This window comes from Sturnus vulgaris, chromosome 8 (assembly GCF_052056855.1).
Source record: "Sturnus vulgaris isolate bStuVul1 chromosome 8, bStuVul1.hap1, whole genome shotgun sequence".
Lineage (NCBI taxonomy): Eukaryota > Metazoa > Chordata > Aves > Passeriformes > Sturnidae > Sturnus > Sturnus vulgaris.
Window position 1 is genome coordinate 18,965,524 of NC_142250.1, and position 26,999 is coordinate 18,992,522.

General features: G+C 58.8%; 3 protein-coding genes across 6 annotated transcripts in view; 2 read left to right on the plus strand and 1 right to left on the minus strand.

The window, feature by feature from the left end:
• Positions 1–1,295: 1,295 nt before the first annotated feature.
• TMEM150A (transmembrane protein 150A) lies at positions 1,296–10,444 on the plus strand. The gene is made up of 7 exons (XM_088169048.1): positions 1,296–1,452; positions 3,214–3,261; positions 5,409–5,480; positions 5,625–5,692; positions 5,816–5,943; positions 6,812–6,989; positions 8,768–10,444. The coding sequence occupies exons 1-7, from the start codon at positions 1,373–1,375 to the stop codon at positions 9,010–9,012; spliced, it is 819 nt and encodes a 272-aa protein (XP_088025174.1). The 5' UTR covers positions 1,296–1,372; the 3' UTR covers positions 9,013–10,444.
• A 259-nt stretch (positions 10,445–10,703) lies between these two features.
• Positions 10,704–23,123, plus strand: NFKB2 (nuclear factor kappa B subunit 2). 4 transcript variants are annotated; one of them, XM_088169038.1, is made up of 25 exons: positions 10,704–10,763; positions 13,550–13,737; positions 14,839–14,883; positions 15,213–15,291; positions 15,765–15,805; positions 15,891–15,989; positions 16,235–16,386; positions 16,999–17,105; positions 17,252–17,410; positions 17,499–17,603; positions 17,748–17,833; positions 17,953–18,091; positions 18,171–18,290; positions 18,388–18,573; positions 18,737–18,878; positions 19,009–19,123; positions 19,325–19,532; positions 19,623–19,792; positions 19,943–20,045; positions 20,159–20,388; positions 20,627–20,696; positions 20,811–20,983; positions 21,061–21,172; positions 21,268–21,374; positions 21,593–23,123. In XM_088169038.1, exons 2-25 carry the CDS (start codon positions 13,693–13,695, stop codon positions 21,602–21,604), a joined length of 2,805 nt encoding a protein of 934 aa, XP_088025164.1. In that variant the 5' UTR covers positions 10,704–10,763; positions 13,550–13,692; the 3' UTR covers positions 21,605–23,123. The 4 variants fall into 4 exon arrangements, with proteins under 4 accessions (XP_088025164.1, XP_088025165.1, XP_088025166.1 ...); XM_088169039.1 differs by having other exon boundaries at positions 21,268–23,123; XM_088169037.1 differs by lacking the exons at positions 10,704–10,763; positions 13,550–13,737 and adding an exon at positions 13,905–13,977.
• Positions 21,744–26,999, minus strand: part of PSD (pleckstrin and Sec7 domain containing) — a 45,616-nt gene continuing 40,360 nt past the window's right edge. The window contains exons 14-19 of the mRNA XM_088169036.1: positions 26,643–26,821; positions 25,780–25,850; positions 25,082–25,239; positions 24,612–24,756; positions 23,862–24,005; positions 21,744–23,614 (exon numbers count right to left, since the gene is read on the minus strand). Coding sequence (XP_088025162.1) covers positions 23,375–23,614; positions 23,862–24,005; positions 24,612–24,756; positions 25,082–25,239; positions 25,780–25,850; positions 26,643–26,821 — 937 coding nt within the window. The 3' untranslated portion in view covers positions 21,744–23,374. The remainder of the gene's footprint in view (positions 23,615–23,861; positions 24,006–24,611; positions 24,757–25,081; positions 25,240–25,779; positions 25,851–26,642; positions 26,822–26,999) is intronic.

Genomic DNA, 26,999 nt, shown 5'->3' on the forward strand with positions numbered 1-26,999 from the left:
AGCTCGGGAGCAAAGTCCTGCAGTGCAATTCTTGCCCTGAACTGATGGGCTGAAATGCAAGGATAGACCCTGGGCCTGTGAGGAGGCTGCTTGGAGAGCAGTTAAACGCAGAGGGCCATGAGATCCCCCAAGACTACAAGTCCCAGTGTGCAGTACTGCTCCCGTGGTTGTGTAACCAGCCCCCTGGCCCGGGGAGGGGCTGGGCAGCCAGGGCTCCTCTCCCGCACGGGCCAGGGCCAGAGCTGTACCTGGGCAGATCCTCTCTGCAGAGGGCAGAGGGCAAAGTGCAAGCTCTATGAGCACCGGGTGTTCTGTGCTCCACGGGTGTGCACAGCCCTTGGCGATGCAGGTTGTTTTGGGACTTGAAAACATATCCCCACAAGTAGCCGCGGAGCAAGAGGGCAAGTTATTGCTGAGTTCCCAAAAGGGAAATGGGACAGCTGTGGCCTTACCACAGTCCTGCTTCTGTGCCAGGGGAAGTTGTGCTTACTTTCCTCACGTTTTCTGTGAAAAATGGAAAGTTCTCTGGGCAGCAGCGTTGGTGGTTGGCTGCTAAACTTAATCCCTAGTAACAGAAAGCGTCTGGGAACAGAGAGGTCAGGGTAACTCAGGGTAACCGGTGTGCACAGGCAGTGGCTGGCAGTGTGGCTGCAGCCATTTAGTGAGAGCACAGAGTCAGTCACTCCTGGCGTGCAAACACAGCCTTGTCCTCAGGAGTGACCTCAACAAGGTCCTCAACAAGGTCTTCTCTGCCTGGCAGTGCCTTTTGGGCCACTCTTATGGGAGCCCTCACTTTAGCAGATACGGGCTCAGGGCTGGTGTTCAGGCAGAAACGGCATCACCTGGAGCTGAGGGGGGTGAGGCCCCCAGCTCTGCAGCCGGCTGTCGATGCCCGACTCAGCCTTGGCAAAAGCTCTCGGACGGGGTGTTGGCTGCTGAGCTGTGCCTGTCCCTCACTGCGGCTCAGCCGAGCGCGCTGTGGGGCCGCCCGTCCCGCTGAGCCCGGCGTTCCCGGCTCTGTGCCGTCCTGCTCCCCGGCTGCCCTCCCCGGCACTGTCCCGCTGCCCCGGGCCGCCAGCGCGGGCGCCACGTGGCGCCGAGGGCCGCGCCGGCCCGGCCCGCTCCCCGCTGCCGCCGGACGGGGCGGGCCCGGCCCTGCCGCCGAGCGGGACCCGCGCTGCCCCGGGGCGGGGCCGGCCTGGGCTGTCCCGGCGCCGCTCCGCACGGCCGGACCCGCTCCGCCCGCCAGCCCGAGCCCGGCCCCGGCCCCGGCCCCGTTGCCCATGGGGAGCGCGGCCCGGCGGCGGCCCGGCAGCAGGAGGCAGCGGGGAGGTTCCCCTGGCGGCCCCGCTCGCCCGTAGCCCGGCGGGGCATGCCCGGCCCCAGGATGCCGGCCTGGGGGATCTTGCCCATCACGCTGCCTGCCTTCACCATCACCGGCATGTGGATCGTGTGAGTGCCGCGGGGTCGCCGCCAGCCGCCCACCCACGCGCGTTGGGGCCGGATGCTGCGGGTTAACTGAGGGCCGGGGGTTGGAGGATGCTTTAGAATGGGATGCTGCGAGGTGGGATGCAGCGGGCAGGAGGTTGCGGGGAGCCGCTGTCCCCGGTCTTGTTGGGGCACTTCTGGACACTCAGGGACTCCCACACCTCCCTGAACCCGCCGTGCGTGGTCCCCGTGTCCCCTGCAGCAGCACTGGAATGTGCTTCCATGTCCTTATATCCCTGACACCCTGCGGAATCGCGTGCCCTGTCCCGGCGTGGCTGCGGCTGACGTTCAGGTGGCACGGGAGCGGCATCGGGAGCCACGCCACCAGCCCAGGCACTGCAGTGCCAGGGCTGTAGTGCGTACATGGGCATCCACCCCATGTGCTGGATGGGTGGAAGGGCCTTTTGCCAGGAGTAGAGGCTGTGTCACTTGGGTGAACAATACTGGTCCATCCCAGCAGTCCCGTTCTCAGGCCTTAACACTAGTGAGCAGTGATTGAAAGACTTTTCTCAAAGTCACCAGAGGTTCAATATAGGTGGTGGGACTTCCTGGGGTGGGGTGGAGCAAATGCATCCCATACACATAAAAGTTCCTCCAAGAGCTTCCCCCTGAGGTATCGCCTGTCTTACTTCACAACAAAGCTGAATGTTGAACCTGGTTCTAGGAACTTATGCTCCAAGTTTTTTCCTCGGACACCTTGCAAAGCATGGGCTGTCTCTCGTGAGTGACCCTGGGGGGCAGATACCCCTCCAAACTAAAGCAGCACAGGTGGGAGTTGCTGCTTATGGTCCTCACAGCTTGAGCTGCTCTGGGAGTGGCCCTTTTGGAGATCTGTGCTGGGAGATGGCTCGGTGAGGGGTCTGCTCCTCGGTGTCTGGTGGTGCTGTTCCTTGGTTTCCCCCACCTGTCCTGTTCTTTGCCTCTGGTCTGGGATCATCTTTTTTGCAGCCAGCTGTTGTGTGGCCAGCTCGGGAAGGAGAGGAGTTTTCATACTGGTGTTGTGTATTTTTAACCTGAGCGTTCACAGCCGCCAGTGATTTGAACAGCAGGGTACTGCCCACTGCTGTGGCTGCTGGGCAGGAGGGCTCCTCGATGGCTGGGGTGGGGGCCATGGGGCTGAGAGCCCTTGGAGTGGAGCAGGATGTATATCATGAACCCCTTGTTACACTGACTGAGACACAAGGGTGACTTCACAGTGAATGCTTGATGGACTTGTTCTGCCCATAATGCCCTCCCATTCAGCTGGCTACTTTTCCAGACTTCTTTTAGCTCCACTGGGACTGGGGGAAGCACGGCAGAGCCAGTGTCATTGGGTGGCACCTGGCACAGCTGTAGGCTGGTGGAGAGCCCCAATGCCAGGGCATGCCAGGGAAGCTGTGTGACAGAGCAGTCGCCCAGAGCCCGTGGAGCACAGCAGGACGATGGAGAAGAGGCCCCACAGAAGCAGCTGCACTGAACTGGAGCAGGAGGTGGCTCTCAGCAGGGATTGGGGTACAAGGCAGGGGAACCTGGTCCCAGCAGTGAGAGTTCCGCAGAGCATGTGCTCATGTAGTTGTTTTTCTTTTTCCTGCTTTGTAAAGCCGGGAGATGCTGGCTTTACACAAAGGATGTGTGCTGGCCGCTGGCAGGCAGTAAGGGCTGTTTCTTCTGCTCTGGGTGCTGGCAGGGAATGGAGATGCAGGGAGGCAGGTGGCTGTGGTAACTGTGTTGTTGTCTCTCCTCCAGATATGCCATGGCACTGTCCAACAACCACATCTGCCCTGTCCACAACTGGTAAGGCCTGGGGGGGAAGCAGGGGCTTTTTGGCACATCCTGGCTTGATTAAAGACTCACAAGTCCCTCCATACCTGTGCCACTTGAAGTATGCCAAGCTGTGCCAGACCACTGGGTAGCTGAGGCACTCCCTGCACCATGACTGTACTGCAGGGGTGTTGGGGATGATGGAAGAGGTGGGAGCATTAGAGGGGCACAGAGCCACCTTTTTCCCCAGCTCACATGGTGGTGATGGGGTGCAAATGCCTCGTGCCCAGGAGAGTGGCTTTTTTGAGCAGAACAGGTTGGGGCTGAGCTGCTGTCGGGGCTGGGTTGCCCTCCCTCCCTGCCAGGCTTCTCTGTGGTAATGGCTGCTCTGGTGAACAGTCCAGCCTCACTGCAAACCAGGCAGCAAGAAGGAGGCCATTGAAAAAACACAGCATGGAGAAAGTATGAAAACAAGTGGTCAGGGAATTACAGAGGGCTATGTCTCCATGGAAAAGGCTGTGACTTGCTTGCTGGAGGCTAAATCTGGCAGTGCCAGGGGAATGGGATGGTCCTCCAGCACCGGGACACCCCATGGGCAGAGCTGCCTGTAACACCCCCAAATGGGGGATGAGGCATGGAAGAGACAAGGGCTGGGAAAAGAAACACTTTGGTCTCTTGGCAACTCCTTCTGCAGAGTTTTTGGCTTGTAGCGTCGCCTTAAAAATCTGCCCAGAAAGATCCATGTTAGTTTAATTCTTACTGGAGTGTTTGAAGAAGTGAAAAAAAAAAAACCTGCTGCCATTTCCTGCCTGATGGCTGATTCTGCCCTGGGAAGAATGTGTGTGTCGGGTTGTCTGTGCCGCACAGCCAGCCCTTAATGACGAATAATGCTTCCCGGCCTTGGGCTGCTTGCTTTAAACAAAATAATAATAAAAAAAACCTTCCCAAACCAAACACAGCCCCAAGAGCAGCCTTTGAGGAGGCCGTGGGGCTCCACGCCTCGCCTGGGTTTAGTGGTTGGAAAACAAAGCCACCAGTAAAATGAGGAGACTGAAAAAACATCAGAGCTCAGCCCAGCCCTTTCCAAAAAGGCTTTTTTAACCATGTGCTTGCTGCATAGATGGAGGTGGTGGATGGACAGCCTGGGCGAGGGACAGGCCAGCACTGTCCCCCCACAGCTCCCCCCCGCTCAGTTCCCCCCCCCCCCCCCCAACATGGGGCTTGAGGTGTCTGAAGGGGCGCTTTGAGGCAGAGAACTTTGCACTTACTGCCTCTTGTGTGAGCAGGGTGTCCCACTAGGCCATGCCAGGCAGAGGTGCTGGATGCCTGGGTGATGCTGAAGCAAAGAGGCACCCAAAAACCTACTTCCAGTGTGTGCCAGCTCCTGAGAGAGCTGTGGGGGTGAGGGCACATGAGCCCCTGCAGTGGGAGTTTGGTTAGAGTTGCAGGCAGCTTCTCTGGTACGAGAGGGGCTGGTAAGACTTGAGGTGCCTGGACTCATGGGGTCTGTGGGTACAGGAGGTGCTCCCAGGGCACTGCAGTGGGTGCTGGCAGCAGAGCCCAGCCCAGCAGTTCTGGGACTACCCTGGGTGCACTGCTGGTGTGCCTGGCTCCAGGGCAGCCTGGGGACTGCCTCTGGTCATGCCCCTCAGGCAATGTCTCCCGGCTCCCTCCCTGCCTCCCTCCCAGGTGAGGTGGCACTGCTCCGGGGGTGCCTGTGGTTGTGGCATTTCCCAAACAGCTCAGCATTCCAACCCATTCCCTGCAAACCTGGAGCTGTCACTGTTTTTATGCCTGGCTTTGCTGGTGCTTCCATCCTGGGAATATGTGAGGGGGCTGGTAGGTGGGTGCTCCTGCTCCTGTCTGGGTGTGGGGCTGCCAGAACCCCCTGAGCCACACCCCTGCCCGTGCAGCCTCTGCCCTGCCGTGGCCTCTCCCTCACAGGCTGAGGGCCTGGGTGAGCAGCAGAGCCAGCAGGCAGGGAACAGGCTGTGGAAACACAGGTGTGATGCTACCTGTTGGGCAGTGGGTCACTCCCTGGAGAGTGTGGGCACATCTCTGGGTTTAGGCTGCACTCACTACAGAGCAACTCGACTGCCCTTGCAAGGCCTGTGGGCAGGAGACAGCAGGGTCCTGGGCAGCATCTCTGCTCTCCTAACGTGTCCCTTTGCTGCTGGCAGGACTTACAACCAGTCATGTGACATGGACGGCCCCAGCTCCTGCTGCACACTGGATCACATCCCCCTTGTCAGGTGAGCACCTCAGGGTGGGAGCACGGGCAGAGCTGCACTGAGGCCCCTCCAGGGCAGCCCAGGAGAGTGTCCTGGGGAGGGAGCCAAGCACACACCCCAGTGCCCCCTGTCTGAGGGCTCCATGGGTCTTGTTTGTCCCCATAGCAAGTGTGGCACCCTGCCTCCCGAGAGCTGCTTCTTCAGCCTCATCTGCAGCCTGGGCTCCTTCATGGGTAAGTTCTGCTGGGGAAGCGGGGCTGGGAGAGGCTGCCCTGCACCCACTTGGCATGGGGCAGCAGTGGGATGAGGGGGCTGCAGACAGCAGCATGTGACAGGGCTGTGTTTGCCTCCCTCAGTCATCCTGGTGGGACTGCTGCGCTATGCCCACCTCCTGGAGCGCCTGGGGCCATCCCTCCTCAACACCCTGGGGCTGGCCACTGGCTGGGTCTGCGCTGCTGGCCTCACCATGGTTGGCAACTTTCAGGTAAGGCATTTCCTCAGGTGTCCCTGGGGTAGGGGGGCAGGAGAGGGCCTTGGAGCAGGGCAATGGCTGTGCTCAGCAGGGTAGGGTTTGTGGTGGTGGTTTTGGTCCAGCATCCCATGCATGCAGTTCCCTTCCCCTGGGTCAGTGCTGTGCTTCCCAGGGTGCTGGAAGTCCTCTTTGTGTATTCATAATTCAAGTCCAGATTAAGCTGCTGGGTTTGGTTTAATGCTTACCGGAACCCCCTCTGCACTGTCTGTCCTCTCCATGGGCACATGCAGGGGCAGGGACATGCTGTTCAGGCTGCTCCTGATCCTGCCCAGGGGATGACAGCGGGAAACTGTTGGGGCAGAGCCTATGCTCACAGGGACCAGAGCGGGCCCAGGCTTGGCAGCACATGGCAGTGCTCAGCCCCTGCCTGCACTGCCAGGCACCAGCCTCCCCACAGCTGCCTGCAGCAGCCAGTCCCTCCTGCTTGGCAGGAGGCTGCTGCCCACACCAGCTCTGGGAGAAGCTTTGCAGGCCCCAATCTCCCTGGTGCCCCAGCCGTGGTGAGCAACGCTGGGCTGTGACTCTCAGGAGGGTGCAGGCAGTCCCTGATGCTGCTCAGGGCAGAGGGCAGCCCCTGCCCCTGGGCACAGCAGGGCTGCTGGCCCATGGATTAAAGGAACAGAGCTCTTTGAGATCCCAGCAGTAGATGTTGGATCCAAGTCTGTTTTTCAGCAAGGAGTCAGGCACAGGTTGAGCTGCCTGGACCTGTTCCTGGCACTGTCTGCACCCCTTCCTGGGCAGGAGTCCAACTCCTGGAGCAGAGTCATGCTGTGATAGGCAGTGTCCCAGGGTGTTGACACTGATGGTCTCTTCCCCACAGGTGGATCACGCCAAGGTGCTACACTACATTGGGGCTGGGGTGGCCTTTCCCACCAGCATGCTGTTCCTGCTCCTGCAGTCCATCCTCACCTACCGCATGGCCAAAACCCGAGGGCAGTACTGGACCGGCCACTTACGTAGCATCCTCACCACTGTGGCCTTCTTCACCCTTGTCTTCAGTATCCTGAAGGGTGTGGGAAGAAGATTGGGAATAGGCTGGTGAAAAGTGGTACTCACGATGGGGTATGTGCCCCATAATCTCTATTTTTTGGTCTGGGAGTGAGGCATGGTGCCAGGAGAGGAGATGGGCAGGGCACTGAGGGTGGGCAGCTCACTGCAGGTGTAGGCTGGAGGAGCAGCAGTACCAGGGCTGGGCAGGGGTTGAGGAGGGGAAGGGAATGCTGGTGGGTGTCTCTTGGGGTGCTGGGATGCCCCAAACCAGCCCTGCCCTGGCTGCTGCAGCCCAGCCACCGCTGCAGGCTCTGGTCACACAACACCCAGGTCTGGTTAATTGTTGGGTTTTTTTAATGAGACAAAGGTATTTTGAGCCCTTGGCAATGCAAAGTCCATCTGGGTTACCTCTCTGACTGAAGCTGAGTACAAAAGCACTGTGTGCGGGTGCCAGGTGAGTGCATGGCAGCACCTCTGCCAGCCAGAACTTCTGGGCACTCATCAGCCAAGCTGCCCATGGGACATGGAAGGGCTTGGTGAGCAGGTACTGGGGTCTGCAAACACTTTACCAGGGAAGGAGGGCATGGCGTCAGGTAGGCTGGAGCTCAAAGAATGGTCCCGAGTGTGTGGCTGGGGAGTGAGGAGCTTATTTGGGACTGAGGTTAGGGATAAATTGGGAAACAAACTAGAAGCTATTGGGCAGGAAGGGGAAAAGAGGACGTGCAGTGTCCATGGATCCCAAGGAGGCTGGCTGGGGTCTGGCTGAGGCAAGCAGCACAAGAGGAGCCTGGGGGTGCTGGTGGGTCTGGCACATGTTAGGGGGTCCTGCTCTGTCACCACAGCAGGCAGGGAGCTGGGAAAGGCAGGACTGCCGCAGGGCCATGCCAGCTGGGAGGGACAGGAAGGGCATGTAAGGACAAGGAAGACAGGACTGATGCCCATCTGCTGCGGCTATCTTGCTCTGTAAGCTCTGGGAACTGGCAGTGGGCAAGCAGCGAGCTGTGGTGTCCACAGTGTGGGGAAAGGGCTGGGATCTTTCCTGATGGGATGGGGGGGAGTGAGCAGAGGGCTCTACACTGTAGAGGTCAGGTCCCAGCTCTCCCAGATCTTGGTCTCACTTGCAGAAGGCGTGGTGCTGCTGCAGGCTTCACATGGAGGGCTGGGGGATGTACATGCCCCCTCCCCTCACCTGCAGTAGCTCTTGCAATAGGTTTCCCTGGAAATTTTTGGTGGGGATGAGAGAAAGATGAAGAAATTCTGCTAGTAGTATATTCTGGAGAAGTGGGAGCAAGCCCCCTCTCTGAGGTGGGCCAGCCTGCAGCACAGAAGGACAGGAGGTGCTGTGGGACTGAGATGCAACAGTCCAAACCCTGTTTCAAAGTGAGTTTTTCATCTTTTACTGTATCCTGTGGGAAAATGGGGACCACCAGCCTAGCTTGAGGAAGTGCCAGGAGTGTGGGTACGTTGAGGCATCTGGGCACCTGGCGTGCACTGAGACCTGCAGCCTGAGCTCCTCCTGCCCTGACCTCTTCAGATAATCCCAGCCTGGCATCAGTGCCATGATTTACCAAGGCTGTTTTGGGCATGTGTGCCACTGCTTCACCCGTGCCAGGGCCCTCCTGTGCTGGGAGAAGCATGTGGGGGTTTTTCAGTGTTAGGAGTGGTGATGTGTTTCCTCCAGAGGATGGGTACTCATGTCCACTCCAGCATGCAGTAACAGGTGGACATGGTCCTCCGTGGGATGGTTGGGGTTCAGCAGTACTTTCCTTGACTGGGATACCCTCAGGTGGTGTGTTCTTCATCCAGGAGAGCTTTGTGCTACAGCACGTGGCTGCCTTGTGTGAGTGGATGTTCATCATTGATGTCCTGGTTTTCTACGGCACGTTCACCTTTGAGTTTGGGGCCATCTCCACAGACACCTTCTTGGTCCTGCTGAAAGCCAGCCGGGCTCCTAAAAGTTACAAAGGCGAGAGCAGCCTGTCCAGTATGGCCCACATCCACAGCCATGTGGAGGGCCTGGCTATGGCCTGACCCCCACAGGAGGCAGCCCACAGTGGAGACCCCAAACTGGGCTCTGACTGTGACTCCCCACCTTGAATATTTCTGAAAACCCCGCTGCAGTGTGTGTGTGTGTGTGTGTGTGTGCGTACACGTGGGTCTGCAGTGCCCTCCACTCTCAGCAGGGGCTGTGTCCAGCGCACCTCTGGCAGCTGCTGCCCCTCTAAGAGCTGTCTTCTCTCTGCCCACAGGGTTTGGGGTCACTGCTAGGGTGTGGGGATGCCAGCCTGGTGCTATCAGCAGAGGCAGGATCTGCCCCTGAGCCTCTGGGGTAGCCTGGTCTGAGTCGGGCTGCTGAAGGCAATCATACAGAGGCTTCCTCCTGTAAGGGACGTGGGGAAACAGGGGACTCACCCTCTCTTCACCACACAAGCCTGGTATGCTGGAAGGGGACAAGATCTATGTTCTTCCCTCCTCCACAGGGGCAAGGTTCAGCTGAGCAAGCCTTCCAGCTGGCTACTGTGACTCTCAGAGGAGCCAAAAACACAGTGCCTTTTCCCTTCCTTGGGAAGTGACTGCACTGCCAGTCTGTCTGCAACCCCAGAGAGGATGGCAGCAGGGGATCTCCCTGCTGCCTTCCCAGGTTTGGGTGGTGTCTCATTCTGCAGGATGATTCCACCAGCCCCAGCTGGACTGTGCTAACCACCCCCCCCCCCCCCCCCCCCCCCACGCCAGGGCTCTCACTGCTCAGGGCTTTCTATGTCATCAGTCAGTGACTTTCCTCACATTTTTTCAGCTTTGAGAATTGCTGAGGCAGGTTTCACCTCCCTGGTCACAGCATTCCCCTGCTTCCAGCTAGTTTGGGAAACGAGTCTCCAAATTTACCATCATACGGGGGATGTCCTGCAGGCACCGTGCCTGCAGAGCAGTGAACTTCCTCTCTGTGTCACTGCCAGCCAGGGAGTGTCCCAGGGAGTGCAGCCATGGAAAGGGGAAGCACTTCAGTGGGAACAGAGGAAGCATGTGCCCCATTCTTCTGGGACTCCCAAATCCGTCCTATGGTGCCTTGGCCAGTGCCTGCCTGGCAAGAGCCCATCCTGCTCAACCGCAGCATCCTTGGGCTGAGGCACAGCCCAGGGTTGGAGTGTTGAGGGGTATGAGTGCTGTGTGTGCATGCCTGTGTGTGTATGTACAGATCTACAAATATATATATATATAATCCATATATATATATAAAATCCCCTTGTCCCTGGAGAGGGGCATTTACTGCTGCTGCTGCTGCTGCTGTGCGCATTGATTAAGTTGGGCTTTCCTATTTGCCCACCTTTTCAAAACCGGCCTGTAAATCCACCAGTATATGTAGTTCAAAGAGAAGCCTTTCTGACTTTTGTATCTAATATATTTTTTAAAAATATATATAAAGACAACAGTGAATTTACAATAATAAAAATGAAAATCAGCCACGGATGAGGCAGATGGTCCTTCCCCGCTGGAGTAGCAGCTGGCTTTGGCAATGGGGTGAAGGGACCTGTCCCCACCTCGGAGAACAGCCATGGGCCCGGGGCTCGCTCCCCTGACCCGAGTGCCAGCCGGGCGGCGGATAGGCGATGTCGCCGGAATGCAGCAGCCCGGAGATGCCCGTCCCTTCGGGGGTCCCCCGGCCCGCCCTCCCGCTGTCTCCGCCGGGCGGAGCCGGGTCCGGGAAGCCCCGGGAGGCGGAGTCGGGTCGGGACTTTCCCGGTACCGCGGCGGGGCGCGGCGGCCGGCCTGGGGCTGGGGTGAAGGTAAGCGGCCGGGCCGGGGTGTGGGTCCGGGGGACGGGGCGACGGGCAGGGCTGTCCGCGCCAGCGGGAGAGCGGATCCCCGGGAAAGGGACTTGGGCGGTGCAGAGATTCAAAGTTCCTGTGCTTGGGCTGCGCGCCCCAGCGGAAGGGTCCTGGGCTCGCTCCCGCCCCAGCAGCTACAGGGGCCGGTCCCTGGTTGCCGCTGGGCCAGCCATGGGGCCAGCTGGGCTAGGGGATGTTGGGAAGATCCAGGGGCTAGGGGATATTGGGAAGATCCAGGTTGGAGAGACAGTTGTTCTCGTGGAGGGGACTGGAGACAGCAAGTCCCAGCGCTGGCGCTTACACCCTTTTCCCTGCCAGTGGGGAAGTTCCTTATTTTTTATGTTGCCGGTGGGTTCTGCCCCATCCTGCAGCTCTCCCTCTTGCGTCCTGAGCCCTGCCTGCGCTGAAGCAGGGCTGGCTTTCTGCCCGCTCCCAGCGGAATCAGATCCGTGCCCGCAGACTCGGCAAGCTCTAGCCCAAATGGAGCCGAGAGCACCAGCACGGTAGTGGTACTGTGGGCAGAGTGGAAACTGGAGAGAGTGAGAGACAGCAAACGCCGGGCTGACGCTGGGAGGGTTTCTCTGAGGGCATACATCTGGATTAATAGCTCATAACAGTAGAGGAGCTGATTTACAGGCCCTTAGAGGAGAAAACCAGAAGATCAGTGGGTGGCTGGGGTTTGCCAAAACCAACTTGATAGCCACAATGGGAGTAAAGGCATTTTATGCAGAGATATACAAATGGCTTCAGTGCTCAAAGGCAGGCTGTCAGAAGGGGAAGGCTTAGAAAGCTTTCAGGGAGAGGGGATTTCTCTCTGCCATACTTGCTGGTCAAGGACTTTGTTTCCAGGAAGGGTTTCAGAGCAAAGTCACTGTGGATGTGATATGAGAGAGACTCAGCAGTCTCTTGTCAGTAGCTGTTGAGACTCCAGAGATGGAGCAGACCACAGGATTTGTGCAGAAAGCAAGACCAAGTATTTAGGGCCGTTGTTTGCAGATGTCAGCAGACCCTAGGGAAATCAACATGCAAAGGGAAGAGTATGTTAGAGGAGCAGCCAGCTGAGTGGCTGGAACATGTCAGCTGTACACTAGCGCAGTTCAGAGCAGGGCTGCACTCGTGCTGCCTCCTGCGTTTCTGGAGCACCCTTTCCCATGGCTACTAAACACTCCTGCCTCAGCTAGGCTGACGTATGTTTCCCTCCTGCCTGCGGGGCATCAGCTCTGCAAGTCAGCCGACTGTCATGGGAGGAAAGAAAATAGCACCTGCATTACTAGGTCACGTTCAAGGACCTGCGGGCATGGAAGAATGGCTTTAATTCACACTACTTGCCAACGGCTGGCCCTTAATTGAAGCAGTCTGGCTGGCACAGGGAGGCTGTGCCATCTGGCAAGGGTGCTGCACTCCAGGGCAGGGAGCTGGTACTGCTCTGGGCAGCTTGATTGCTTCTCTTTTCCTTCATTCCCAGCAATGCCCAGAGGATCCTGTACCCTAGGAATGTGTGAAGATGGGGAGGAATTAGCCAAGTAAATGGGGCCTGCAGTTCAATCCCATGATCCAGGATAGATGTGTTGGGTAACACAGAAGGGATGCTACTGACGGAGGAAGGAGAGATGAGTTTCCTTCTGGGATATGGTGGGGATAAAAGCTGTGTGTGCTACACTCCTGGGGGAAACCCCAAGTCCTGTGGGCCAGAAAGGCATGCTGCTTGGCACAGGAGGCAGGACTTCACCTTGAGAACAGGTCTGAGGTTGCCTGAGGTTGCTTTTCCAGGAACAAGGAAGGAGGTGGTGACACCATCTCTGCTCAGCAAGCATGGTGGGCTTCCTCCAGCACACACTGCACAAGTGTGCAGGGATATGGCTGGCAACCTCTAGAAAGAGCCAGAGCTGTGTTGGAATGGGGAGATGCAGGCATGACTCCATGACATTCTTTAGTCATGCTGTTTGCTGCAACAAATGGAAGTGTCCCAGGCAGCAGTGAGTGAGATGTGAAAACACCTCAAGAGGAGATGGAGCTGATGCCAGTGGAGAAGGGGAGTTGTGCTATTCAAGGGGCACAGTCTGTTCTTATCCAGCAGCTTCAGGCCTGGGCTTCCCCACCAGACTCAGCAGGTAGGGTAGGTGGCTGTTCCCAGCACAATGAGGAAGGTTGTTTGGCCCCTTGTTGACCTCTCTGAAGGATCTATGCCAGCAGAGAGGGTGGCTGACTGGTGGTAGCAGGCTAAAGCTGTTCAGGTGGGATGATCGGTGGGATCCCACCAGCAGGCAGTCTGTGCTGCTTCCCACAGAACAGCAGGGGGTTGTGTCCATGTTCCTAAGCCTTCGGAAGCCCCCACAGAACGGCAAGAGGAAGGTCCCCATCTCATTTTGCAGTGCTGGATCTCCTCCTTCCTTGCACCCTTCCCTGCACTTGCAGGTCCCACAGACCCCACATGGCAGGCTGCACAGCTGCCTGGGATACATCTCCGTGCTTAGGTGGCAGGCCAACCGGGAAAAACCTCAGGCTTGGGGTCATGGGACAGCCCCTTTGGAAGACCTGAGTGGCTGAAAAATCTTGAAAAGGCTCTGTTCAGCTTCTGAAGAATATGAGTCACGCACGAATTGAACAATCCCCTTCCTTCCCCTCTTCTCCCACACACTCAAAATCCCCTGAGTGGGACCTGCAGCAACCACTGATTCAGAAATTCATGGTATGAGGGCATCGTGGAGTCAGATACGGGATTTTTTTTTCTTTTCATTGGTTAGTGAGAAGAAATGTGGAGCGTACCCGTAGGCTCTCCCCTGATCCTGCCCCTCTGCTAGAAGTCGCCGGTGGTTTTTCTGTGGTCAGGCAGCCCTTGACCCCAGCGGAATTCTTCCTGTCTGTGGTACTGGCAATCCCTGTGGCGATGCTGGGGCTGGACGGGTTGCTGAGACCATCCTCTTCCTCTCCGGTGAGTAGGAGGGTGTTAGCGTTGTGGGCGGCAGGGAAGGGCCCGTGCTGTTGGCAGTGCCTTGCTGGGGACGGCGGGAAAGCATCCACTGCTGAGTGCTGGGGCAGTGGGAGATGCTCCCACAGGGAGCTCCGGGGCTGCCGCTTCCACTTTGAAGCCAGTGGGAAGGAGGCAATGGGAACGCGGATAGCGAATGCCTCTCTCAGGCCACCTCCGCGGGAAGGATGCTGGGGCTGCTGTGTAAGTTGAAATTGGGGAGAGGGAAAGCACCCCTTTGGGTGCCTGGCAAGGGGTTTCAGACTCTGCTTCGCTCTGCAGAGTCCTGGAGATATTTCCTTGTGCAGGGGGAAGCCAGTGGGCTTGGGGATAGCACTCTGGGGCGACTTCAGTTTGAGACCATAGGGGCTCGGAGACGACATCCCGGTGCGGGACACGCACCCCTGTGTAGGATGGGATGATGTGGGGTAGGGACCTTGGGGACCCCGGGGGTGCTGCGGGGCTTTATGGCGCGGGCGGGTGGTTTCAGCCGTGCTGCACTGCACGGGGAAGGGCTGATGGCAGCGCAGCGGGAACCGACACCCGTACCGGGACAAGCGGCCGGGGACGATGTGGGACAAATCCCTCCGTACTCCCGGGGGAAAATACGGCACATCTGGCGGCCCGGAGCTGCCAGGCAGCGCCCAGGCGAGAATGGTCGGGGGAGGCGAGCGGGAGTGCTCCGGAATTTCCAGCCCGCCCGGGGCTCCGAGTCCAAAATTCCCAGGCGAGAAGGGGACAGCCCGTCCCATCACCCCGGCGGGCGGAGGAGCAGCCGGGCCGAGCAGAGCCCTGGGCTTGGCCGGGCCGGGCCGGGCCGGGCCGGGCGCACCCTCGCGTCCCGTGTCCCGTGTCCCGTGTCCCGCGTCCCCGGGCCGTGTCCCGAGCCGGTCGGGCCGTGTCCCGAGCCGGTCGGGCCGTGCCCCGGCCGCGGTGGGGCGGGGCGGGCCGGTGACGCGCGGTCCCGTCATTTCCCGGCTCGGCGGGGTTTCTAGGGACTTTCCGGAGCGGCGGTGCCTTCCTGCAGCCCCGCTCCCCGCTCAACCCCCCTCTCTCTCCCCGCAGGCCGGCGGCCGGCCCCGCGCCGACATGGACGAGCAGTTCCAACCCGTGAGTGCGGCACGGACCGGATCGGACCGGCCCGGGAGGCTGTCGCTGCCTGGTCCCGGCCCCGGAGCTGGGCAGGGGACAGTGCCCGACCCCACGGGTGGGGTGGGAAGTGGGGGTCTGTGCCTGCTTCCGGGGTGGGAGGCTCTGTGTCAGCCTCCAGGGTGGGCACTGAGGGGTCTGCACCTGCCCACCTCTCTTCCTGGGGACCTACAGGGATCTGTGCCTGCCCCGATGGGGTTCTGTGCCAGACTGCCATCGCCCGCCCAGGGTAGCTGAAGGATTCCTGCCCCAACACACTCACCACACTCAATTTCCCTCCCATCACCTAGTGCCTGGATGGGATTGACTATGATGACTTCAGTTTTGGCTCCCACATGATGGAGCAGAAGGAGCCCCTGATGGAGACAGGTAAGGGCCCCTCTGGCTGTACCCTTCCAGGGGTCCCCAGCTGCTGTGGAGTCTCCCAGCAGGTTGACTCATGCCTCTTAGTTCCCAGAAGCGCCACAGGTTTTGTCCTTACTGGTCCCACTGTGGGCTGGCTGGGAATCCCTGCCCTGTGCCACCAGTATGGGGCTTGTTCCATCTGGCCTTGCTGCTCAGTCTGCCAGGGACTGCCAGGTTGGGCTGTCACCTCCCGAAGGTCCCTGTTCCCCAGGTGACAGAGCATCCTCTGGCCCTCCCCTCCTCTTCCTGCTACTCTGACTGCTGTTCCCAGCTGGGCTGTGACAGAGAGGGCTTTGGGGGCTCTGCGGACCCCCATGGGACAGACAGGGGTCACATCACTTTCAGTGCTGTCCCTGTATCTCCAGCATCCTTAGTAAGAACATGCACTTTTGGTTTTCCCATGTTTCTCATTGGTACCTCTCCTTTCTGTCCTCCAGCGGAAGGTCCCTACCTTGTCATTATTGAGCAGCCAAAGCAGGTAAGGACAGGTGTAACTGTCACCTCCTGCTCTCATGGCATCAGGCTTTGGCCACCCTTGGCTGACCCGTTCTTTGCCTCCACAGCGGGGTTTCCGATTTCGGTATGGCTGCGAGGGCCCTTCCCATGGGGGGCTGCCAGGAGCATCCAGTGAGAAGGGGCGCAAGACCTATCCCACTGTCAAGGTGAGCGCTGCCACGGGAAGGGGATGGAGCAGTGTCTTCAGCAGGAGTGCATGAGCATCAGGAGGGAGCCTTGAAGAAAGGACAGGACATTTGTAATAAGCTCTCGTGTGTCTCCTGGTGCTGGAGGGATAGGAGGGCTGTGGCAGGAGGCGTGGTGGCCATGGGGAGGGATAACAGGGATTTGTAGAGAATCCTTCAGGCTCCTGGCTTATTGTACCTGACCCCCATCTCCTTCTTCCCTGCAGATCTGCAACTACACAGGGGTGGCCCGGATCGAAGTAGACCTGGTGACGCACAGTGACCCTCCCCGGGTACATGCCCACAGCCTCGTGGGCAAGCAGTGCAACGAGGCTGGCAACTGTGTCACGATCGTGGGACCCAAGGACATGACTGCTCAGTACGTGCAAGGAGGACCCAGGGTGGCCTCTTGCCTATGTGAGGTGGCTGTGGCTGCTTCCTGCAGCTTATGAGGTGGGGAGAAGATAGGGGTTAATGCACCCTGGAGCTGGGTTTGCTGGATGAGGTCAGGTGTGTGTTTAGACAAATTCATTGTTACAACTCTGTCCCCTGAGCATTTTGTCCGTCTCTGGGTTTTGACATATGCAGCTTATTTTGAGCTTCTGTCCTTGAGGTTGCAGCTCCCCAGTTTTGCAGATGACTTTTGAAGTCAGCCTGAGTCACAGGGTTATTCTGCAACTGCTGCAGTTGCTCTTACATATCCATCTCTGGCTCAGCTCAGTACCATTTGCATCCCTCTGGCCTTCAGTCTTCCTGGTCTTGTCTTTGACAGCCCTTTGGACTTGTCACCTGTGGGAGCCCAGAGTTTCTGGGGCTCCTTTCCTCTCCTCTGTGGCTGCTCCTCTTCTGCTGCACATGCACTGATTCCCTGCTGCCTGAGTGGCACTGCTCTGTGCTCAGGTCCTTCCCAGCTGCAGGAGTATGTGCCCCTTTGGGCTTACTGCTCCTGTCCTTGACGCTCCCATATCCTAGCAGGTTCCCTCTTCTCCAGGTTCAGCAACCTGGGTGTGCTCCATGTCACCAAGAAGAATATGATGGAAATCATGAAGGAAAAGCTGAAGCAGCAGAAGATGCGCAACAGGAGCCAGCTGCTGACAGGTGAGGGCAGCCTGGGGACTCAGTGGGCCTCAGCACCACGGGCTGACAGCTGCAGGCTGGGCTTAGTGTGGGGCTGGGGTGGTAGGAAGGGGACCTGGAGCACTGTCCCCCATACAGCCTGACAGTTTGTCCCCCTGGCCTGGCAGAAGTGGAGCTGCGTGAGATCGAGCAGGAGGCGAAGGAGCTGAAGAAGGTGATGGACCTGAGCATTGTGCGGTTGCGCTTCACCGCCTACCTCCGTGACAGCAGTGGGAACTTCACACTGGCCCTCCAGCCTGTCATCTCGGACCCCATCCATGACAGCAGTGAGTGTGGGGCCAGTCCAGGAAAAGTATGGGGCACGAGGGGGTAAGGACTTCTGCACAGTGACTCTCAACACCTCTTGCTCTGCAGAGTCCCCTGGAGCTTCCAATCTGAAGATCTCACGGATGGATAAGACAGCAGGGTCTGTGCGGGGAGGAGATGAAGTCTACTTGCTGTGTGATAAAGTTCAGAAAGGTAAAAGCCGTTCTCTCCAGACAAAACCTTCTGGAGGGGCTGTGGCAGGAGAGATCTGGAGCCCCTGGGTGATCAGGGATCTGTGTCCTTGAAGCCTGTTTGGGGCAAGGAGACAGGCGGTGCCAGTGCCACTTCTCTCCCCAGATGACATTGAGGTGCGTTTCTACGAGGATGATGAGAATGGCTGGCAGGCCTTCGGGGACTTTTCTCCTACAGATGTGCACAAGCAGGTACAGGGGAGGTGGGGAGTGTCCTGCTCTGCTTCAAGGCAGATGAATGCCCTGTGAGGTGAGATAGTCCCAGCTCCAGAGATGAGCAGAGCCTCATGTCCATCATGTCCTGCCCACAGTACGCCATTGTCTTCCGCACACCCCCCTACCACAAGCCCAAGATCGACCGTCCTGTCACCGTCTTCCTGCAGCTGAAGCGGAAGCGGGGAGGGGACGTGAGTGACTCCAAGCAGTTCACCTACTACCCAGTGGTGGAAGGTGAGCACCACCCAGGCAGGCTGGCATGGCCCCTGCTGCTGGGGCTGCCTCTCACCCTGCTGCCCCTCTCTCCCCACAGATAAGGAAGAAGTGGAGAGGAAGCGCAAGAAAGTCCTGCCTCAGTTTCCTCAGCACTTTGGCGGTGGCTCGCACATGGGGGGGGCTGGCGGGGGGGCCGGGGGCTTTGGCTCTGGAGGAGGTGAGTGGCAATGCCTCTTCCCCCTCCTCTCTCAGGTCGCTGAGGTCTGGCCCTGGGGGCTCCCTTCTGCTCACCCATCTTCTGCCTTGCCCCACAGGTGGGAACCTCAGCTTCCCATACTCCCCTGGGCTGACCTACAGTAGCATCTATTCGTCCAGCCCCCACCCAGTGGGAAGCTACCAGGGGGGTGTGCAGATGAAAGGCTCCGAGGCAGAGGGGCCTGGGAGCGACAGGCAGGCACCTGCAGAAGAGAGCACGTACTGCAAGGAGCTGCAGAAGCACGGTAGGAGGGGCTCAGCTTGAGGGAGGGCTGGGACGCATCGCTCAGAAGAGGAGGCATGGACTGGGGACCTTTTGGGGCTTTGTGCTGCTCTCCACACCTGGTGGATGCAGAAGGGTGGATGAGGCTGCTGCTCCTGGAGGTGACATCCTGCTTTGCCCCCCAGCCCAGCTGTGCCAGCTGTGGATGCTGGCGCTAGCCCGTCGCAATGCCCATGCCCTGCTCGACTACTCGGTGACCGCCGACCCCCGCATGCTGCTGGCAGTGCAGAGGCACCTGGCCGCGTCACAGGATGAGAACGGAGACACGTGAGCACATGAGGGGTTTGAAGGGAGAGCGTGGGGTCTTGTTTGTCAGAGCCATTATGGGGGCTCTGAGGGCAGCAGGAGTACCTGGAGAAACATGGAGCTGAGCTAGGGGCCATCTGTCTCTCTACAGGCCTTTGCACCTGGCTATTATCCATGAACAGACAGCTGTGATCAAGCAGCTGATCGACGTCATTGTTAGCATCCCCAGCCAGCAGATCATCAACATCTCCAATAACTTGCAACAGGTACATGTTTTTCAGAGCAGCCAGTTCTGCTCTACCTGGGAGTAGTTCCTCATTTGTATTTTCCAACCCTGGGGGCTCCTGTAGCTGCTCCTGCTGAGGGGAGGTTACAGATCAGAACAAGTTGTAGCTACTGGAGATAATGGTGGTGCAGGACTTGGCTCCTCTTGTGAGCGCTGCTGAGGATGTGCTGCTGTCCTGCAGACACCACTGCATCTGGCAGTCATCACCAAGCAGCCCCAGGTGGTCCAGCTCCTGCTGCAAGCCCGCGCTGACCCAACCTTGCTGGACCGCTATGGCAATTCCCTGCTGCACCTGGCACTCCAGGCTGGCGATGAAGAGATGCTGAGAACGCTGCTGGCTCACCTGGGCTCAGCTGCCCCTTACCTGCTCCGCCTGCCCAATTTCCATGGTGAGTGTGGCTCAGGGACGATGGGCAGGACCCCAGTGGTGCCATCATGGGCTTGACCAGAAGGCTGCTGAGCCTATCCCCATCTTGCAGGCCTCCTGCCTGTGCATTTGGCTGTGAAGGCAAAGAGTTTGGCTTGCTTGGACCTGCTGATCAGGACGGGAGCAGATGTGAATGCAGTGGAGAGGCAAAGTGGGAGGACCCCACTGCACCTGGCTGTGGAGATGGAGAACCTGAACATGGCCACCCACCTGGTGAAGAAGGTATGGAGCAGCTGGTGTAGTGGTGGCTGTAGAAAAGGGATGGGTTGCAGCCTCCTCCAGGCTCCTGGCAGAAGTGGGGCCTCGGGGTGACAGGGTGTAGGAGGAGCAGTGGCCAGGCAGCCCATCCTCATGGCCTCACACCTTTCTTAGCTGGGAGCAGACATCAACAGCCGGACTTTCGCTGGGAACACCCCCCTGCACTTGGCTGCTGGCCTGGGCTCCCCCACCCTCACCAAACTGCTCCTTAAAGCTGGTAAGGCACTGCCCTTCCTCCTTCCCTTCCCATAGCTCTGGCTGCCTGCACTGGATGGTGCCAGGCACAAGGTCAGACCCGTGGGCCTGGCTTATGTCACCCTTTCCCCACAGGGGCGGATGTATTGTGTGAGAACGACGAGCCCATGAGCCTATCCTCGTCAGAGGCCAGTAGCGACACAGACACCGACCCTGAGGAACAGGAGCTGCCCATGGATTTGGGAGAGCCAGCCCTGGCTGCGGAGCACAGCACCAATTCCAAGCTCTCCACACAGGGACACTGGCAGGCAGGGCACAGGCAGCGCCGCTGCCACACGTCCCTGGACCTGACTCGGAGCCAGAAGGTGTGTGGCACAGCGGGACAAACTCACTGGGAGTGTTTCTGTGCAGGCCATGGCATGCATGAGGCACAGTTCCAGGAAATGCTCCTGTGAGGATGCCTGTGGCATGAGGCACAGTTCCAAGAGATGCTCCTGTGAGGATGCCTGTGCTCCTCTGTGTCCTGCAGAGATCCAAGATGTGAGGTGGCAGTGAGGGATCTGGGCAGTGCTTTGGAAGATTGATATCTGTGTCTGTCTGCAGGTGCGGGAGATCCTGCTGCAGGCCTCCCAGCAGGGGCCCGAGGCAGAACAGCCTACTGCCCCCCAGCCAGGTGAGCAGCCGCTTCCCCCCCAACCCCCAACTCAAAAGTACCACACCTAGGCAGGGTAACACCTTCCCAGCAGCAAGGATGGGCAACCTGTGATGGGGCACCCCTTTCACACAGGGAAGGTCCTGTCACTGGACAATGAGGCACTGCAGGGGCTGGAGCAGCTGCTGAACCAGGACTGCAGTGGGTCAGACTGGATCGAGCTGGCCAAGCGGCTGGGGCTGTGCAGCCTCGTGGAGACCTACAAGGACACACCTTCGCCCAGTGCCAGCCTCCTGCGCAGTTACGAGGTCAGTGCCTGCTTGGGGTGCCTCTGTCCCCCCTGCCTTTCTGGCCATCAGCCCTACTCAGTGCCCTCTCTCCACAGCTGGCAGGTGGCAGCCTGGGAGGACTGCTGGAGGCACTGGACTCTATGGGGCTCCACAACGCTGTGAGGATGCTCCACAAAACCGAGGCACTGGATAAGCTGCAAAGCACAGGTACAGAGAGCGAGGGCTGGGGCTGATGGGCAGGGAGTGTCTCTGCTGCCCTCCTGTTGCCCCATGGCTAAGAGCACCCGGGGATTGCTTTGCAGAGCTGAAGGAAGACAGTGCCTACGGCAGTGAGTCGGTGGAGGAGGAGCAGGCGCCCACACTAGCCCTGAAGCCAGGGGGAGAGCTGCCCCCCAGCCAGCAGCCACAGGTGCACTGAGGAGCCAGCCAGCAGCCCCTGTGACCACACAGGGAGCTGCACTGCCCTCTGCCTTGCCCACACAAGTGCCTTCTGGACTTGGGGTCCGGCTACCTGGACTCAGGGGAATGGGATGCAGCTGGCTCCTGCCCGTCTCTGCTCTTATTTAATGGTCCCTCTTTGAATAAAAGGACACCGGTTACATTAGTCTTTGCCCTCCCTCTCTCCAGCTCCAGCTATGAGCTGAGCACTAACCCCCCTGAACCGTGCCTGGGTCTGGAAGTGTGGCAGCAAGGAGACAGCTGCCAGCCCATCCTCAACATCCCTCTGTGCTGGGGCTGTCCCCAGCCATGGGGAAGAAACCACAGCGCACCCAAGAAGTGAAGAGCAAGTTTTACTTCAGTAACTGAGAGAAGAAGCTGTACAAAGGTTTTTTTAACCCCCCACCCCCCAAGCCACCTGGGGCAAGGGCGGATTTTTTTTTTTTTTTTTGCAATAGACTCAAAAGAGCAGAATAAAAAGTTTTGACACATTCGCAAAGTCAGTGCTGAAATCAGCCAGGTCCCAGGCGGCTGAGAACTGCGTGTGTGCCAGCCCCTGGTCACAGCCCTTCACTGTGCCTGGACCCCTTCTGGACAATCCCGCAGCTGTGCTCCAGCAGTTGCCCCTTGCTCTGGACAAGCATCCTTCAGCTCACTCTGGAGTGGTGTGGGCTGCCCCAGCCTGCCCCTCACCTTGGCAAGGAGGGAGCCTGTTCCTGAGGAAGGGGCTGCACCATTGCTGCTGCAGAACGAGGACTGCAGTACTGCAGATCAGGCTTTGCTGGGAGCCTCTGAGGCCCCAGCCATGCATTGGAAAAGAGATGGGAAGAAAAGCTGGCTCCAGCCTGTGCTGGACCCATAGGGCAGAGGGACCCCCGTATCAACCCTGGCTCTAGGGGTCACCACCCCACGGGGAGTACTTACACACTGCTGCCCTGCATGCCCTGGGCACAATGTTCACACCCAGGTTGGCGCAAACAGGGCCAGTCCAAGCTGCCAGCAGTGGGGGGTGGAAAATGGGGGTCATGACGCACCAGTGCATCAGCCTCCCATGCAGCCACACATGCAGCAGTGGGTGCTGCTGCCATCTCAAGGCTGCCTCCTTGGTACTGGCAGCCACAGGGCTGTCTCCCCGAAGGGTTGCTGGTGCTGAAGTGGAGCTGGGGAGCAGGCAGCAGCAGTACACACAGTAGCCCACGCTCAGCTTGCTGCAGGGTGGGGGTATGGGGAGCTGGATTGCCCCCTGAGTCCTTTTAAAAACCTCTTTCCCCCAGAGTGCAGTGCCTACAAGATATGGCTGGGTTTGTGGTTTTGTTTTTTTTAAACAGTTCCCAAAAAGCATCAAAAGTAGCCCCCCAAAAAAACCTCCCTGGTGGTCAGCTCGATCTGGTACTAAAAAGTGCAAAACTGTATCACAAAAACTGTTCAAAAGTTGTAAGAAAGCAGGGAGGGTGCGGAGGTGACTGAGGTGGCAGGGAAGGGACCAGGTGCTGTTGCCTTGGCTTCCCTGGCCACCAGCCCCAGGAGAGGGGATAGTCTAGGGCTGGCCCCCTCCCATCTACCCCCATGGCACGATGGAGCTGGAGAAGCGGCCGCTGGCTTTGTTTTGCTGCATGTGGGTTTTTTTTTGTTTTTTTTTTTAAGCCATTGAAGAATTGTACCCAGCGGGTGGGTTTCAGTTGCTCCCTCTCCCCAGGGCAGCAAGAGTAGGTCCTGCAGCCAAGTGCAGGACAAGGAGAGGCAGGAACAAGTCTGATGGGGCCAGGCAGCTCCTGCAGGCAAGGACTGGGGACCGTCCTGCTCTGCCACTGTCTCCGGTGGAGGGGCCACGGCCCTGCATGGCTGGAGCTGGCGGCTGCAGAAGGGCTGTCAGCCCCTCCCGCTCGTGCCGCAGACAGACGGACACGGCCTCCAGCCCCGTGCCAGGGGAACAGCAACAGAGCTGCAGTGCAGGCAGCTGAGGGCCCCCATTTAGGACTTCTGGGGGTGGCCAGGGGGCTGGCGGCCTGCGCGCTCTGAGACGTTGCGCTTCACCTTGGTGGTCGTGCTGGAGGGCTCTGCGTTGAGCGAGGGGCTGGAGCGGGACTTTTTCAGGCCATCGTCCTCCCCACCCGCTGTGTCAAAGAGGGTGGACTCAAATGCTGCCAGGTCCTCGGAGCCAGCCTTCAGCTTGGCCCGCAGCAGCATGGCATAGGTGCCATAGCGGGATTTCTGAGGAGCACAGTGCAGCAGAGAGACAGGTTGGCAAGCTGGGTACTGTCCCATGGCCAGCATCCCTGCAGGGGGAATGCTCACGGTCCCTCCAACCCAGCCAGCATCTCGGGGCAGAGGAATGCTCGTGGTCCTAGACCACGGCAGTGTAATTCAGCTGATGGGAGGGGTTGGTCCCATCGCTGAGGATGGCCAAACAGATAGGGGCAGAGGGCCTGAGGGCAGAGGGGGGCATCTTCCAGCTCACCTCAAATTCCAGGTACTCTTCCTTCTGCTTTAGCTCCTCGTACTCCTTGCCTTTCACCTTCTTCTCAGGCAGTGAGGACCGATGCTCCAGCAGCTCCGCTGACATTGTTTTGAACTTGGTCTCATGGTTCTTCACCTGCTCCTCCTGGGGAAGGATGGCACCATGTCAGTGCCCTGCTCTGTCCCCCTGGTACTGTGAGCTGGCCGAGGACAGAATAGGTTTTTCCCCTTCTAGGAGCAGCCAGGATCTCAGCTTCTGCTGCTGGGTTTGTTTGTTTTTTTAATAGCAGGCAAAATCACAGGCTCTTGGGGGCAATCTGCTCTCACCTCATAGGGGGGCTGACTGCAGTCTTAAAGCAGAAGAATTTAATCCCTCTAAAACTAGGCTGGTGGTTTTTTTTAAATCCTTTCTGCTCTATGAATAACTGCCCTGGTATGCATGAGTGCCAGCTAATCCCCCCAGTCAGTTGCCTTTCAAGGTCTCTGGCAGGACCTTGCAAGCCATGATGTGGGACCACTTTCTCCTCCATGGTCTGACCATCACCTGACTCCAGCCTCACTGCCAGGAATAACGTCTCACTGTCCACCCCCAGTCTCAGCACCCTTTTTCTCTGTCTTTCCCTTGGCTCTTCACCTCACTGGGGAGGCAGCTGGGCACATGGCACCACACAGATCCCTCCACAGGGGAATGCGCCACCGGCAGATCCGGGGGTTTGTCCTAGGCTCACCACTGCCCCCATGCTGTGCCCACCTGAGACAGCCTGGTGCAGGAGCTGGGCAGCAGCGGGCGGCTGAACTTCTTCTGGGAGCCGATGGCTGCGGGGAAGGGGGGCGCAGAGAACATGGCTGCCACCACGTTGATGCGTGTGATCCACGAGTGCATCTGTTCGGGGTTCCTGAGAAAAAAGACAAGGATACAGATGGGCTATCTTTGTCAAAGACAGAGGGATCTGCTCTGCAGATAAGGTCTGAGTCCCCCAGGCCTGGCCCTAGCCAGCCATGACATCTGGGGGACTCTACTCACAGGTAACCTGAGCCCAGCAGGGTAGGGAAAAGAGGAGCTGGGTAAAGCTCAGCACTGACACCAGGTCCCTCTCCTTCCAGAAAGGGCCAGGACAGAAGAGAGCAAGGTGGCCCTAAGCCCCATCCCACTCTACACTCAAGACAGGGGAGCTCCTGTGCCCCAGCACAGGGCCCAGCCAGGGATCCTGAAGGACTCACTGTGCTTGGAAAAGGAAGACCCTCCAGTCAGCTGTCCTGAGGTAGAAGACATTGGGTCGCTTGTTGTAGTCAGATGCCCGTGTGGCAAGTGAATGATGGATGCTGATAGCATTCTTCAGTTCCTCTTCTGCCAGTGCCTTCCCTGGCTTGTATTCCTCCTGCAAATCATGGGGTGTTTCAGAGCCAGCTCAGGGATGCACCCCACCATGAGTCAGCTCCATGAGGTTTCAGGAGTTGCACACTAGTGCTGGCTGTGGCAGGGCTTGGAGATCACCTTCCACCAAGCAGCTGTGGACTCTGTTTCCAGCTCATGCTATACTCCTGCAGAGAGGCTGCACAACCCAGGCACACTGGCTTGGCAACAGTACAGGGGGGCTGTTCCCCACTGCCCTCACTTCCCTGTGTGTGTGCCTGCAGGGAGCTGGATGTGCAGCCCAACCCTCCACTCAGGGGAAAGACCCTGGTGCCCCTCTCTTCCCAGCCAAGCCCCCTGCAAGCAGGGCTCTCAGTTAGCAGCACCTTTTGCTGCCCAAGCTGTACCCAAGCACCCTGGAAACAGGGTCCCCAAGCAACAGCTCAGGCATGCAGGGCGCTGAGTCTGCTTAGGCCAGGCATTGCAATGCTGTGTGCTGCAGGCCCTCTCTCACTGCTGTGACCCACTCTCTGGACTGGGGACAATCCCTCTCCCTGCTGCCTACCTTCTGCAGGTAGAGAATCATTCCCTTCAGGATGGCGTGGAAGGGCTTCCAGCCGCGCTTCCCTCGGGGTGCTGCCGGGGAGGAGAGAGCAGCTCAGACATCATCCTCAGAACTGAGCTGGGGGAAAGCCACCCCCCGCCCTCCTGCAGCCAGCCCTGGCACGATGCACGTCACCCCACCCCCGGGACGGGCAGCGCGCCAGGCCTGTCCCTGCGCACCTGAGCCCGTGCAGGCGGCGTGGCTGGCAGATGGTGCTGCTGGCAGGGGGGCCCTGCTGCCTCCCGGGGCCAGCGCTGTGCTGTGCTGCGCTCCCCCTGTGCCCCCCCTGCGCTCCCTGCCTCGCTGCTTGTGCTCCGCTTCGCCACTGCCTCCGTGCTCGGGCACGGGGACAAGGCAGAGCTGCCTGCCAGGTAATGCTGGCTTTGAAGGGCGGCTGCATCTAATCACAGCTAGGCAGCATTAGACGGCCAGGGCTTAGGAGGGATTTTATGGGGAAGACTGTAAACATGCCTGGCAGTGCCCAACCAGCTGCAGCCTGCTGTGTGCCTTGTCTATCACACCACAGGACACTTCCCTTCAACCACACAATCATGTGGCAGGGTTGCAATCCCCAGAGACCCCATCCCACCACCCTGCTTGCCCCTTTCCCAGCGCTGTGGGCAGGGAGAGGCTTTCCAGCTCCCCAGCCTGAGGGCTGAATTATGGCTGGCACAGCCAGACAGACAGGGCACTGACGCTGGAGGCTGGCATGAAGCTACAGACAGACATCACATAGTGACTCCTACCCTGCTTCCCATTCAGTTCCGGAGTTCACTGGTGCCCTCTTGCCCCAAGTGCCCCCCACGGGCTCCCTAAGCACCTACTTTTCTTGCAGTCGGGATCAGCGTGGATCTTGCGGACTAACAGCCCGTGCTTGTAAGTAGCAATGCTGGAGTCCTGGGAAAAGTCCAGAAAAGGGTTACTGCAGCTGCTGATGCGCTTGATGGACTTTGGGTTGGGATCTGCCAGCTCCGAGAGGGATTTTCTCAGCTCCTCCTCATCTCTGCCAATCAGATTAAGGTCGGGAAAGAATTTGTTACCTTTCTGGGGACAGCAAATACCAAGTTCCCCACTGGTCGGTGCCGTTTTTAGGCCTGGCTTCTGAAAGGCAAGCCAGAAGCAGCAGGCCAGAAAGAACAGTTTTCCATCAGCACTGGTGAGCATCCCAAACTTAGCTATGC

Excerpts from the sequence above, each read along its gene's own strand:
- TMEM150A (XM_088169048.1), top strand. The coding sequence starts at position 1,373 with ATGCCCGGCCCCAGGATGCCGGCCTGGGGGATCTTGCCCATCACGCTG. Across the intron at positions 1,453-3,213 it reads ATCACCGGCATGTGGATCGT|ATATGCCATGGCACTGTCCA; the intron begins GTGAGTGCCGCG and ends TCTCTCCTCCAG. Across the intron at positions 6,990-8,767 it reads CTTCTTCACCCTTGTCTTCA|GTGGTGTGTTCTTCATCCAG; the intron begins GTATCCTGAAGG and ends GGATACCCTCAG.
- NFKB2 (XM_088169037.1), top strand. The coding sequence starts at position 13,912 with ATGGGAACGCGGATAGCGAATGCCTCTCTCAGGCCACCTCCGCGGGAA. Across the intron at positions 17,411-17,498 it reads GGACCCCATCCATGACAGCA|AGTCCCCTGGAGCTTCCAAT; the intron begins GTGAGTGTGGGG and ends CTTGCTCTGCAG. Across the intron at positions 20,984-21,060 it reads GCCTCCTGCGCAGTTACGAG|CTGGCAGGTGGCAGCCTGGG; the intron begins GTCAGTGCCTGC and ends CTCTCTCCACAG.